The 14,973-nt window shown below is 37.1% G+C and overlaps 1 protein-coding gene across 4 annotated transcripts in view; it reads right to left on the bottom strand.

The window, feature by feature from the left end:
* The window catches only part of GSTCD (glutathione S-transferase C-terminal domain containing), a 46,236-nt gene extending 31,263 nt beyond the window's left edge, over positions 1-14,973 (bottom strand). The window contains exons 1-5 of one of the 4 annotated variants that reach the window (XR_005700739.2): positions 14,509-14,922; positions 10,741-11,172; positions 9,079-9,540; positions 5,563-5,817; positions 4,762-4,855 (exon numbers count right to left, since the gene is read on the bottom strand). Coding sequence is in view for 3 of the 4 variants with exons in the window: in XM_040063666.1 (XP_039919600.1) it covers positions 4,762-4,855; positions 5,563-5,817; positions 9,079-9,540; positions 10,741-11,151 (1,222 nt within the window). In the remaining variant the exon portion in view is untranslated. Of the gene's footprint in view, positions 1-4,761; positions 4,856-5,562; positions 5,818-9,078; positions 9,541-10,740; positions 11,173-13,479; positions 13,990-14,508 lie in introns of those variants that run through there. The other 3 variants (XM_040063666.1, XM_040063668.1, XM_040063667.2) reach the window with 3 other exon arrangements.

Raw genomic sequence — 14,973 nt, 5'->3', positions numbered from 1 at the left:
TGTTGATTACGCTAGATAGGTAAGTGAATTATGAATCCCCACACTCTGGGCATATGGCAAATAGGTGACCCAAAAGAGCTGAAGGACACAAGCTGTACACCCTGTCATTGGTGTATCTGGGTCTAATGACAAAATCTACACAACAATCTTCAAATAAGCAGTGAAGACATTTTACAATAAGAAATAACAGAATACTTAAGCAGATCAAATATCCTTTTTAAAATCAAGATTGGTGCTACAGAAAATTAATTTAAATTTTACCATTACTGGAAATACTAAGATATTAGTATGTTACAGAAAAAGATTTTGAAGAGCAATGTCAACAACAATTTAATATTTTATCCAATACCATATCTAGACTATTTGGAGAAAGACAAGTCTTAACTACTCCTCCTCCTAAATCTTTCTAATTAATACAAATATGATAAATATGTCATCACTGCGTTCTCTACTCTGTAGCATAGCATCACTCCTAAGTACACCTTATTGATCATTAAAGGATATTAATTTCTATATTTCTATTCCCCAAAAATATCTCTGATGGTGATTTTGGGACATGTTCAAAAGAAAATGTCTTTTGCTGGACATTGTTCCAAACGGTAACTGCTAGAATGGGTCAGCATTCCTTCATTCCTCAATAGTAATCTTCCACAAAAACTGACCTGCACCTCCGTGCTATGGAGTACTTAGGATACATGTAACTTCTAATCCTCTGCTTTAAGAGATGAATAATGTAACTTTGAGGCTCTGCTATGCCATGAATTATCATAGAAATATAAAAGGGAGAAGGAAACTAGTAAACTCTACTAAAATTATACCAGGAGTAAAAGAAAGACTAAATAGTTTAAATGATACAAAGGGCAGAGTTACTTAGTGGGCTACTTAATATTTATTAAAGATTTCTGATTAAGATATGAAAAATTAATTTAACAACCTAGTTAAAAAACATCTGGCTAGGCAGCCATGAGTTAATGTTTTTGGGGTTTATGCCCTTCCACATGTCTAAGAACTTCAGAGACAAAAGAGAAAAAAAACCTCACAGTCTAACAAATAGAACTACTTCTCCTATCTAGGGCAGATCACATTCAAATTCTGTGCAGGTAAAGTCAGTTTAGGCCACTGACTGCCAAGTGCAGACATTTTGTCAAAGTTCATTGCAGATTAATCAAGAACATGCTTCAACCATCAGAAACAAGACAACTGTGAATTTACAAAAACAAATCATTATAAATTGTCTTCAGTGCTCAGCCATAAATCTGTAAAACATTTCAACTGGCAAACTGCAGTATTTAATTTTAATTCTTCAGTATGTTCAGTAAACAAACACAAACCACAACAGGACTAAAAAAAGCATACACTGAACTTTATGTACAGTACTCTACCAAACAAATCTCTCCAAAGCCTAGTAAACTCCCAATTAACAAGGACTTGTGAATTGTAACAATCACACCCCATTAGACAAAACCTGAAGTTTTGTCGTAGGGGATATTCAATATGAAGCATTAAGGCTTCAGAAACTCTCTGAGGGCTAACACTCCACAAAGCAAGGCACTTTTCAAACAAAGGTGCCACTTTTCAGTATGACTATCAGCCATATGAAAGTCCATCAATCACACTCATCACACAACAGGATTTTACAGAGCACGCCAAACACCAAGGAGAATGTGTTACAACTTGGTATCAGCCTTTCTAATATGATTTTTAATAAGATATGCTAGCAACTGTTGTTTTTTCTTTGCAGATTTTGAATATTTCAGAGGCTGTAGGCATGTCATTTATATCAAAACATCACTTAAGAAAATGCAACAGACTTCAAGCAAACACAAAGACCCTGAACTTGTATTCCTTATAATGCATATGCATTGATTTCATGAGGCATGGAAACCAGCTATGTTTTCAAAGAGTATTCATTTTTGTAAATCATTGTGCCTAAAAATCATTACTACATACTAATTGAACTTTAACAAATAATAACTTTGCCTCCTGTCTCCAAACAGGCATTATAAAAATATAAAATAATTAATTCCCTTCCCTTGTTTTGCTTGGTAACACAAGACAATCACAAAAGAAAAAGGGAGGAAGAGCACAGTAACAGCAGGAACAGTGTACATTGTCATCCATGAGACAATGGTTTGGTGACATGCCTAAATTATTATTTCCAGCTAAACCTGAAGAATTTTTTGTCTCAAAATTAGTAATTGCATTCAAACTTCCATGGAAATTGTCCTCAGGTGAACTATGCAACATTTTATCCCTGAACAGTCAAAAGATCCTAAGAAGTCACATATGAAATTTTGCCTTTTTAAGGCAAGCCAGTAAAAGAAGATATACCAGTATTGCCTATGTTACAAAAATGAGTACTTTTGCTTTCTCTTCGTTACTGAAAATTATTTACTTCTCAAGTATTTATCAAGAATATGAGGCAACCTGGCTGTAGTGCCATCACAGGTTTTCCAGATCTTGAACTGCAAAATATAATGCACTCATAAATGTGGTTTAAACTTATTTAAATGAGTGCAGCAAAACTGTAACTTTAAGGAGAAGTTAATGAGAAGCAGCTTCAGTTGAGTTTCCCTTGGATTGTTACACCCATGTGGCTTGCAGGCAAAGAGCTCTCTGATATGGAAAAATCAGCTGAAGAAGAAGGATGAGTTCCTGCTTCAGGATGCCTGAGACACTGAAATAGGCTAAAACACTATTAAAAAAAATCTTCAAAGTCTTTCAAAACGTTCTGACAGGCTTGAAAGGGAAATAGAGAACTTTAAAGTGTTTCTTTTAACTCTTTTTGTTTTACAGAATAAGTGACTGTCTGGATTTAATTTTAAAAACACAGTTTCTTTTTAACTTTTAAAGTAAAATACACAATTTGCATCTCTTGATTAGCAGAAGTTTTCATAAAATGCCAGATTCCCTAAAGTATCTTTGATTTTTCAGCATAATGTATTCTCAACTTGGAAAGCATCTTTCAAGTCAAAATATTCAAAAGGTCATACCAATATAAAAAGCACAACAAAAGAAGAGTGACCTAGCCACAGAAAAAAAATCCCAGAAACAACCTGGATACATTGAATCAATTTGGACAATCTCAAATTAAATAACTCCGCATATAACAGACCATTTATTCCACAATAATAATATTATTCAGTTCTATGAGCAAGACAAACAACTTCAACATGGACACAAAGTCACAAACTTTTATACCAGCTAAAAGATAATTACATCATTAAGTGCTGTTCCTGTCATTAAAACTAATTATATTTATGATGAGGGTTAGAAAATTTCCAACATTTTCTTCTTTCTCTTCTGAGAGTCCACACTACATTAAAGTATCCTTTACTTAATAACAGTTCTGGAAGCTGAATCCTACAAGATTGTCGTTTGGTAGCCACCAAGACTATTGAATCAAAACACCAGATAATTCCACAGAACGGGAACACTGTGCTCTGTGTTATTGTTATACCCTGTGTTATTAAAAGGTACTTAAGTTTCAAAGACATTTCTAAATTACAAATGTAAACATTATTTTACTCTGTAAGCAAGTACCATCTCGTGCATACTGTTACTGAAATGATGGTTCATTTCAGATGAAATATCAGAAATAAAGCTCCTCTTTTAAGTTCTTTTACTTCCTGCTTAACAAGTATCTCAACTCATGAGAAAAGTAGTAAGGGTTTGTTAGACTGTAGGTCAGTTACCTCACATTCCTGAATTTCACAGTTGGATAAAAAAGTCAATAAATAAAAAGCTGTTTTAAAGGAAAAAAAATCCTGTATTACAAAAAAAAAAAAATCTTTTTCTGTTTGTTTCACAGCAGATGAAAAAATGAGACAGTACCAAAGGCTTCTATCTCCATATATCCTCAGAGTAACAAAGCAGCCACAAGGGTTATCACTGTCCCACCCCACATTCACACATTTCCCCCCTCCCTTTAACGTGCTTTGAATGAGCCTAAAGGAAGCATCTCTAATCATATCCAGCCAAACTGATCTTAATAACCACAAAGCCTTTGCAGCGAGTAGGAAAGGAACCTGAAGACCATGAATCCATTCACCCACACAGGACCAGGAACACAAGCAAAGACTCCAAAACCGACTGAAGTTCCAAAAAGGAATAAAACCCCCTTTCTAACGCTGCCTAATAAAACCCTGAGAAGACGTTGCATTTCTTTGTTGGTCACAAATTAAATATAATCTCCCCTTTCCCAAACCTCACATAAAATAAGCAGTAGCACCGTATTTCCATTCAACAGTCTTAGTTCAACAAGCCCCTCTTCCCAAAATTTTCAGCCTCTGCCTTGCTAGAGAAAAAATGAAAACATTTCCTATGATGACATATATCAGTACAGGGAAATAATCACATGATGTACCTCATTTTCCTTCTGTCTCATACTGTGACCACCTCCACTTTTATATTCTGACTTGCCACCCTTTTTTTTATTGTCTGTACATACTGACAACCACAGTAACTTTGCTTCTATGGAAAGAACACAACCAAGCACTGAGCTTGGTCAGGATTTTTGGGTTGTGTCAACACAAATGAAGGCCAATCTTTTGTTCCCAGTTTGCCCATCAGCTGTTGATGACCCGAAAGAAGTTATGTCCCCATGTGTCACAAACAGACTGAATTTTAATACACATTTGAAATTGCTCACCTGTCTTAGTTCTGCAACATATTGAAAACTGGCATTTTTTCTCATGAAACAGTTAAGTAGCTTCACCAGAAGAACTTTTTAAATATACACACAGACATACAAACCCTCACCTTCCCCAGGACTGACTGCAGATGGAAGACTGGTCCAATCTAGGGTCCAGCTGGGGCATGGATGAGGAGAAAACTTTGCTTCAATTCCATTTTCCTGCATGAAAGGAGGAAAAAAATAAATTAAGACCCCTTACCCACTTAAGATGGTATCAAAATTCTCACTAAATTTAGTGGCATCAGGTCAAACTGCCACACTGTCAGTCTAAGTGAAACTGAACAGGCAGATGACTCTACATTATACAGTATTCAAATTATATATTTCTCTCAGGATCACAAAAAAGCCCTGCTAATTTTTTTTTTAGGAAATGCTGTCAGCTACCATGCAAAAAATATTGAATTATGGAACACAATGGACAATTTTCTTTAACAAAACTCATTAGGGCTCCCAGATGTTCAAAGCTTTAATCAAACAGAAAAAAAACCCCAAAACCCAAAAAAACAATTAAAGGTTGGATAACGAAGCCAAACAAAAGCAACAGTTTTTTGTCATTCTTTATATAAGTATCTTTAAAAGAGAAATACAATATTGCAGTTCAAACAAAAAGTTACTTTGATTATTGAGAATTATTGACAGGGCTCCAGCAGGCCTATCTTTGCCCAATTCCTGAATCAATCAAATATCAGAAGAGAACAAAAAAGCAGAATCACTTCTAAGCCAATGCGTATCAGATTTAAGACAAACAAAGGGTATTAAACTGTTCAAGGCTATCAAAATTAGCTTGTACAATTCTAATAAATTCTACCTACTCCAAATCAAGCAAATATGGCTATAAAAATAACTCATTACAAAGCTTAAATTACCATTAACTTCGTCATGGTGGGCCTTGGACCACCTATAAATTGACTGTCTTCATTATCCTCCTCTAACTCATCAGGAACTGAAGTGGAGTCCTGCAGCTGTTCCTTGGGAGCAGACACGAACTCTGGAAGCTGGAGCAGCTCCATGTTGCACTTGCCAGCAGCTTTCTTTACTCCAGGTACTTCTTGAACTCTTCGATACCAACTGGCTATCAGTGGCAAGTCTACCAGATTTTTGCCTTGTTTCTTGCTGGAAACCTAGAATAATAAAATGAGAAGGTTAGCAGCTACTGTAAATTTCTTGCTACAAGCCACCAAAGGGCACAAACTACAGGAGAGAGCTCAGCTCCATGCTGAGCACATGCACTCACAGCATGATGGCCATACAAAAATCACCTGGGTCAGAGCTCCAGGTGGAATTGCTAGTTGGCCATTTAGATTTAATCTGCAATTCCCATTTGCATAATAAGATGAAAAGGTTTACATGACCAATTTTATATCACAATTTCAGTCAGTAACAGGAAAACTCCATATAAATAATACTCTTAAATATGTGCTATTTCCTAACATAGGAATGAATTGGTTTGGTTGGTCATTAGACAAAAAACCCCAGTGCAGTAATTTGCAGTGAATACTGAACTCTAAGCGTGACATTATGGTACCTGAATGGTCTTTCCCATAAGTACCCCTTAAAAGCTCATCCACCTACAGCAGTTTTGCTGGGAACTACAAGTCTGAAATATCTGTGACTGTGGGTAACACACATACATTACCCCACACCTTTACTCAAGTCTTTGCACTAAATCTGTGGCTTTTTTTTTAAAAAATAGTACTGAATATTTTTAAATCATGTATTACTTTACTTTTTAGAATCCTAAGTTCCTATTTTTATACAATATCAGTAACTAGTGTATTTCTTTTCTGAATGAAGTGTATGTGATCATGAGTTAATGTGGCCTCCAATAGAAACTAGTATTTTAAATGTAAAAAATGAAATAAAAACATTTCTTAAGTAAGACTATGTTGCACATATTTAAAAAAATATATATATATAAATATCCATATCACTTTTTAAGATGAAATCCAGCCACTTTCAAAAAGGATGCATTTGATGAAATTAACTAACTTTTGTTTAGATTCCCAAATGTTCTAGAACAATGGAGATCATCCTCTTACAGGAGAGGGTGTGAAGTCTCCTTATGAGATTTTGAGTCTCCTCAAAATATGACTGGACACGATCCTGGGCAGCTGGCTCTAGCTGACCCTGCTCTGAGCAAGGTGGTTAGACAAGATGAGCTCCAGATGTGACTTCCAACCTCAATTATTCCAACTTCAACTATTCTGTGATGCTGTGCCTGCTTTAAACAGAAAATTAAAAATCACATTTACAGGAACAGGCAGAAAAGGCCACAGAGAACCAACATTCTTCCCCCGATCTGCCTGCAGCGTGGAAATAGAAATTGGTAAAGAACACTTGAAATGACACGTAATTTCCAACAGCTTTCCTGCACGCTGTGTTTATAATATGTTTAGTGTAATCACAAGTAATTAGCAATAGCTAAAGGAGCAAAAGAAGGATGAACTGTGAAACTTTAGTATCTAATTTAATATCCTCATAGTAACACGGGCAAAACCACATTAATTCAGTTAAGGAAGAAGTCTTTTGGAAAGCAATTCTAAGAGGCATTTTTACACTTGTTATCAAGTGTTCTAAATTGTATTTTAAAAAGTGAATAGCGGTTTTTCCCGGATGAGGAACTGAGCTGCTGTTATACTTCTATTAATTTTCAACAGTTACAATTAATAGAAAGCATAACAAAAGTAACCTCAGAATGATAACAGCAATGAAATGAAAAACAACCCTTCAGCTTCATTATCTTACTTTTGGTAATTACAATTCCAATCAGCTAGTCAGGTCTCCTCACATTTACAGGATGGTATTTTCCAGACACACACTCACTTAAGACTTCATTATTATTCACACCCTTAATTCAAAGTGGAACTGCAACTACAGTGGTTTTTTTTTTTTTTTTTTAAAACACAATCCAGGAAGTCCAGTTATGCAAGTGACAAATGACACTTTAATACAGAATTAAACTATGGGACTTCCATCAACAAGAGCAGTTTCAACTCACTGCCTGCAAGAAGCTTCCAGATGCAAGTTTTTCAATTTTGACAACAACTGTAGGCATCAAGGTATAATTGCTTAGAAAATGATCATTCACCACAGAACAGAAATAAACAAACATTATCCCAGAGCTCTTGTAAATTAGGTAATAATGAAAATGAAGGCCAGGTTTTCAGGGCAATCCTTAGTGTGAGCTAACACAAGTGTACTGTAAAATACCTAGCTCACGAGCTGCAGAACACCAGGGCTGAAAGGTAACATATAAAATGTCTATAAATACAAAATTTTCAGCTGCTCACAGTACATCCACAGAATGATTCCAACTACATTGCTGAAAACAATTAAGCATCTGATGCAAAAATCTTCCCAAGCCTAGCACCAGTAAATCAAATATTACTCTAAATAGTTATGCTCTTACTTAAAAAGGTCTTGGAAAGACAAAGGCTGAAATACATTAAAGTTTTTTAAATAGTAAGAACGCATTTTGTCCTAACACTTTTGTTTAGGATCATCCATACAGAAGTTGCTGTTCTTTGTTTCCAAAATAAACCAAGCAGAGGTGAATTAAGAAGCATTTCTGTAAAATAACTCATCATCTCAATTCAAAGGCAGCATATTGCTTTCATCATACAGAAACCCACTGAGGATGATGATGCTGGTTAAAGAAGTTATAAAGTGGACATTTGTCACACTATTAATATTTGATAGCCATTATCTTGATTTTCAAGATCGTTATCCTCAATCTGACTAACAGCATCTTCTCCAGGAATTCCATTTGTTTTCAAACACCATAAGGGAAATTTGGCAAACCAATCAGCAAAATCAAAATGCAAATGTTCCTGGAACAGACACCAGCTTAGCCATAACATGTCATAAAATAACTGCAGGAATACTGGAAGGAGGCAAACTCGTACCATTTTACTGCGATGGGAAATAAAGACATAGTTGTCATTTCCTTAAATCTCTCCTGTGCATCTATCCTCATAAAACTAAATACACAAATTGTGCTGAGCAAGACTCCTGCACAGTCTTGCCACAGATAATTTTCACACTGTGGAACTAGTTTCAAGTTGAGCTCAAGTCACCTGCACTAGTATTTTTAATTTATTATTTTCTGGGCAAATTTGTGCCAAAACGTTTCAGTATAATATTTTAACAGTTAACAGCGTTTACTAACCATTCATATGCTCTGTATCTAGAAATAACTTTATTTGACCTCACCAATCCCTGGTTTTGCTGTTTGTACAAAAACAAGACAAATATTTGATTTCCCTTTTAAAGTCACGTTGTAAACACCACAATATGTCTCAAATTAATATATTTTATAACTTTTAGGCTCTTGAAAAACACACACGTACACTAATTAATATTTGCAGAACTTGTCAGCTTACCAAGAACTGATGGATGCATGGCAAAAGCACTAGATCTGCCACAGTAAAATAAAGCCCTTCTGCAAAAACGTGGTCCAAGAGCGGAAGGTCAGAGGTTTTTGTTCTCCTGATGTGAGGGGCCTCCCTGTTGACTGCATCTGGTGCTTCCTGGGCAAGCAGTTTAGAGAAAGCTACACTCAGTTCCAAACTTGAGGGTGGATGTTCATGGGCTTCCCCTGGTTTTAATTCCTCTGTAGCTTTTTCACCAAGCACAGGCACTGCAGCCTTGGCACCTGCCTTCTGCTGTTGAAGTTTCTGCCTTCGAATTTTGTCATCATTATGTACTCGGACAGGTTCTCCAAGCTTCCTTTCGAACAGTAAAATGTCAGGAGGAATAGCCTGGCAGTGCTCAGGAGAGGCCGTCAGAAATCTTTCAACAGCCAGAGGTATGCTGATCTCACACAGCCTGGTCCACTGGCTAACCTGTCAAACAAATTTACATAATGAATGTCTCTACAGAGAGAGAAATGAAACCCAGGGTAATTTTTGGTTACTTTGGTCACTCAATCACTTCAAGCAAAGGAATTCCAGCTTTAAATACATTCTTTGTTAATCTTAGAGACTCAGATATTTCTGTATTGCTTTTACAGCAGAGTTAGGAAGCTAAACCTTATATATAACAGAACAGTTATCCAGTACAGCATGTTTTTATTTCCTTATTATTGACATAAAATTAGGCTGGCTGTGTAACTCGTAAGAAACAAAGCCGTGAACTGAGTTGAAGGCACAGTAATCAACGGCAACCATGGAAATAGCAATCATGCCAGGGTGGCATTCAGCCTCCTGAAAGGCAGGAGGAAGGCAAGTCTAGATGGATGAGCTGCCAGGTGAGTAAACTGCTACGTGATAAATGGGCTGACACCTCAACTCAAAGGGTAGCGTTGGTTAATAGCTCACACTCCACCTGAAGGCCAGTTAGGAGTGGAAATCTGTAAGGGTCTATGCTGAGGCCTATCCCATTTCATCATCTTTATCTGGAGGGGGGAGATGGAATACACTCCCATCAAGGATGACAGGGAATTGAAATGAGCAGACAACAAATATTCAACAAATTCCAAGGTAGAGCTGCTATTCAATGAGCCTGCAGAGACTAGAGAATGAGCTGAGAGAACTGATGTGAAACTCAGACTATTTCACACCTAGGAAGGACTTATCCCCTGGAATGGTACAGGCTAGGGACTGACCAACTGGCCCAGTAACCACTCTGCTGAAAAGACACTGGACAACCTGGTGAGGATAAGTTAAACAAAAGCCCCCTTGGCAGTGAAGTCTAATAATATATAGAGCTCTTGAAATCAAAATTAGCAAGAAATTAGGTATTTCTTAGTTTACTTCAAACTTTATAACTCATTTATTGCTAGACATAAAACAAAGATCTGACCTACTTTTTAACATTAAAGTTCTTTTTGTGCTGCTAAAATGTAGTATCTTCAAAAATATTTTTTTTTCATCTTTGTGCCAAAACACAGGTATTTCTCCATAGAAGAAACTGCATTTTTAAGCAAATTACATTTTTTTACTAAAAGAACTTGTTCGACATCAATATTAAGAGTCTACTTCAGAGCATTTAATGCTTATTAAAAAAACAATCAATGTATCTAAGAGAGAGAGAGACACACTCACTTCAGCACAGGCTTTTAAGCAGGTCTTCTTAAAGCCCAAGAGCCCCAAAATGTCCTTTTTAGATGGGTCTGCCTCAAATGTTTTCTGTATTATATGTCTTAAGACCACAGAGAGCCCAGCTCGGCAGAATCTGTCATCTTTCACGACAACAGCAGGTAAACTGCAGCTCTGCACAACCACAGGAAGCTGACACCTGGAGATTAAATGGACCTCAAGATCGCCAGCGAGGTTTTTTGTCATGCACTGATCACCCGCATCTTCGCCAGTCGGCACTAAAAAAACTTTAAATAATTTGCAGTCACAGTAGGATAGCAAAAACAGTGAGATAGATGTATGAAGAGGAAAGATACTATCTCTGTACTGATGAGAAAAAGCCAAATATAAATGTTCTTCAGCAACATTATCTTTCATCTTCTTCCTGAGATGAAGTTCCTGAAATAGAAATCAGAGTATGACATTCATAAAAGAATACAGAATTAAAAAAAAAAACCAAAAACCACCAAAAAAACCCACAACACTGGTTCTTCCACTATCTGCTCACAACTGATTTTAACATAAGACACTACTAAAGACGTCCTGCCTGAATAATTGGCAGGCCCTTTTTTGAGAGAAAAGAATGGTTTCATATCTACACTGCCTCTTCACATACAAGATCATGGATAGGAAAATGATCTCTAATTTTTTCTTTTACATTTTAGCATATTTCTGACATCAAACAAAACCCAAAGAAAATGTTACATTTTAAATTTTTAAGTGCATAAACATTTAGAGCAAGGCTTTTTTTTTTTTTTTAACATTAAAATCTCCCACAATATTAACCATGCATTATTAAAAAAAAAAAAAGTTCCTGAGCACATAATAGGGAACAGTCAGTTCCCTAATACAAACATTTGTCTTTTTGTAACTGCTAAAAGGCATTTATAGCAGGTATTTAGGCAATAGGAAATAATATTGGTTTCTGCATTAAAAATTAATCTAGAGTTGGGTGAGATAATAACTGAAGGACTCATAAGCAAATAAACATTCATCTCATGATACTACATGAACACCTCAAACACAAAACTACTTTAAAGCAGTCAAATTCAACAGCAGCAGAGCTGAAATTAATATCTTCTCAGTACATTAAAAACTCAAATTAATTTTCCTTACAGTGGGTCGAAAGCTACATTTTTCCTACTACAATATTCCATCGGAGTTGAACATAAGGCACTGATGCAGTAATTTTTCTGCCCCATCACTCAGCAGAATTGCCCATTACCTTACAGATGGCAGGCGGCATTGAAAAGCCGCACACACTAGATGGCCCTCTTACAACGAGTGTCACACCACAGCTCGAGAGCAGCGAGGAAAAGAAACTCAAATGTTGCCAAGAAAGGCCAGAATAGGCTTTTATAAACACATATATATAAAGCACGAGTGACACTGGAACAGCATCAGTCTTTCACATAACTGTCTAGATTAACATGGTCTTTGCACAATTACACGAATGTGATGCAAGTATTTAAAAAAAAAAAAGTTTTCATTTGATATATCTTGATTACTCAATATATTTTTTTCCATGGAGACACGTACATCACACTTACCACTCTATATTACCTACCACAGGGCCAAATCAATTGCCCAAAAAGAGGGAGTGGAAGAATAAAATCCAGTCCACCTGACATTAAGAACATATTAATGTCTGTTACAGTGAAACATTTTTAAACCATCAAATGACAAGAACAGCGGTTCTGCTATGAGTACCGATGCTTTAATTAATACACTGCCACTCAAAGAACAGGACAGTACACAATGAGATACCTACTTTACCACAAGGTATTTTATTTGGGTAAATCTTGACAGCATGGAAGTGGAGACAGACTCTATATCCTAAGTAAACTCTCTGGTAGAAATCAGGCAGTGAAGGCACTGCCAGAGAGGTAAATCAAGAAGAGTTACTGCTACCATAGTCACATCGACTACAGTACCTCCTTGAATATTAAGAGGTACTCTTATATGCATTTGGGTTATTATTTTTGTTTTCCATGGGAACTCAAAGAGCTCACAAGTCCATCTTTTGTTGCGCATGCAAAAACCACTCAGACATACACATTCACCTCATCACACAATTTTTCCTTCTAGTTGATGCTCCTGGACTCAATCAGCTATTTTTGTCACTTCTGTGCTACGCAGGACCGCTAAATATTTTGGTAAACTCTGACAACATTTCTATTTCCAAAGTATATTATTCTATAGCTTTCATCTATCAATCACCCATTCTTAAAATTTATTTTTTAAAAACTTTGTCCAACCAATTTTAACAAAATTGGCTTCCATAATGACTGCAACTTGTTACACAGGTCATTAGAATATCAAAGCACCACCTGGATTTATTTGAATTGTTTGTTATTACAAAAATTTCTATGTCCCTCCACCACACCAGTGACTGAGTATCTCACAGTCTTCCCTCTCAAAGAGCCTTGCAAGGTGGAAGTTTCCTGTGTTCCTGTTACACATGTGAAAAAGCAAAAGCACAAAGAGAATTTTTAGTTCAGTGTCACACTGGAAGTCTGTCCTAGGGCAAGCCAAAAATTTGGACATTTTTCATTAAGGACTTTGCTGTTCAATTGGTTTTTTGGGGTTTTTTAAGGTCAGTCTGTGACAATGAAAACTACAGTCACATTAATTTCATTCTCAAATCTCTCAGAGAAGAGAAACTAAAATAATCTGTCCAGGAGTTCCATCTCTAAGTGACTTTACCTCAGTGTCCTCACTGATTCCTGTGAGAAGAAAGGTCTTCTCGAATCATCACTTCAACTGAGCTCTACACCCTTACACTGCCACACCCCACCCTCTCCCATATTTCACCTCCAAGAATTTCTCCTAAGATTTTGTCTCTGAGCACTGGCATTATAAGCTCGCTTCCTGTATTTTTTGTTTCCAACACAGGTGCTTTTCTGCACTGTTTTAGCTCGGCAGAGTCTTCCTTGTGGATTTATGCACAGATTTTCAATTCAAAGACTTAACTGCCTACCTGGCCACCCATTCTCACTTAAGTATTTTCACGTAACTACTACCCATCCATTAAACGTGTTTATTAATCCCTTGGCAGCTTACTGAGACAAAAGCAGATGCAGACATGCACAATAAAATGAAATGTGCAATACAGAACTAACCAAACCTAATAAGACATTGCACTATTTGCTCACAGTATCTTTTCCCAGCACTTTTTTCTCTAATTAGACCGTAAATTCTGTGGGAAGAGATGGATTTTTTTTCTGTTGGTCATATCTACAGTAGCCACTGTTTGAAAGAGAGAAAATGAAAAGCAATGATCAATACATGATTTGCACTGTAACTTAAAAGACAAAGATGAATAATGTTGCCTACCTTGGGTAAAAAAGACACCTACTTAAAAATTATAAAAATTACGTAAGTATAACTTTCACTAGCTGTGCTGTTTTTTACCATTTTCTCTTCCCTTTCAATATGACTCAAACAGTTAAATTAGTTTCACTCAGCTGCCCTGTTAACAACATAATATAGAAAATCACTGCTTTAAAAACAAGTGTTTCCCATAAAAATTAAAGACAAATAAGTACACAAGCATCTTCTTCCTTTTAGTCCCTGAAAAATATTCCATTAATTTGTTAATTACTACACGGTAAACCGGAACTTTTGTTAAGCAGGCACGTTAACATTTGAGAAATATTTAATATAATGCCATTTAAAAACGCGGCAAACATTTAACTTAGTGCAAAGTGCTATTTGTGCTTTAAGGCACACAACCTGGAAGCTGGAGTTGTATTTCTATCCAAGACAATCCATTTATTGGGTGCGTTCAGGGCCACCCCCGCACTCTCCGGGAGCCCCGAGGGAAGCACAGAAGAGCTTCGCACCCGAACTTCGGGCGGGACTACGAACGAAGTGAAAGTTGTTTTGGAAGGTTCTGGAGAGCCAGACGCGGGCGGGCCATGGGGGACAGCCCCCCATCCGCGGGGCTCAGGACGGCAGCACACGCCTGAGCTCGGCTGCCGCACAGAGCGGCGACACCGCCGCACCAGAACTCCCTCGCAGACCCGCTCCCTAAGCCTCGTCTCCCAGCTGCTCTCGGCGCCCTGCCAACCCAGGCAGCGCCGCCAAACCAGCCCCGGGACTTCGCCACCGCCACCTTCCCTTCATCCCGCCCTTCCTCTCGCTCCTTTTCCTTACCCCGGCCCGGCCGCTTCCGCCCCGGTTCCGCCCCTTCCTGCG

This window comes from Hirundo rustica, chromosome 5 (assembly GCF_015227805.2).
Source record: "Hirundo rustica isolate bHirRus1 chromosome 5, bHirRus1.pri.v3, whole genome shotgun sequence".
In the NCBI taxonomy this organism is placed as follows: domain Eukaryota; kingdom Metazoa; phylum Chordata; class Aves; order Passeriformes; family Hirundinidae; genus Hirundo; species Hirundo rustica.
The sequence above is the reverse complement of the archived record's forward strand: the minus strand, read 5'-3'. Positions and strand labels throughout refer to the sequence as shown.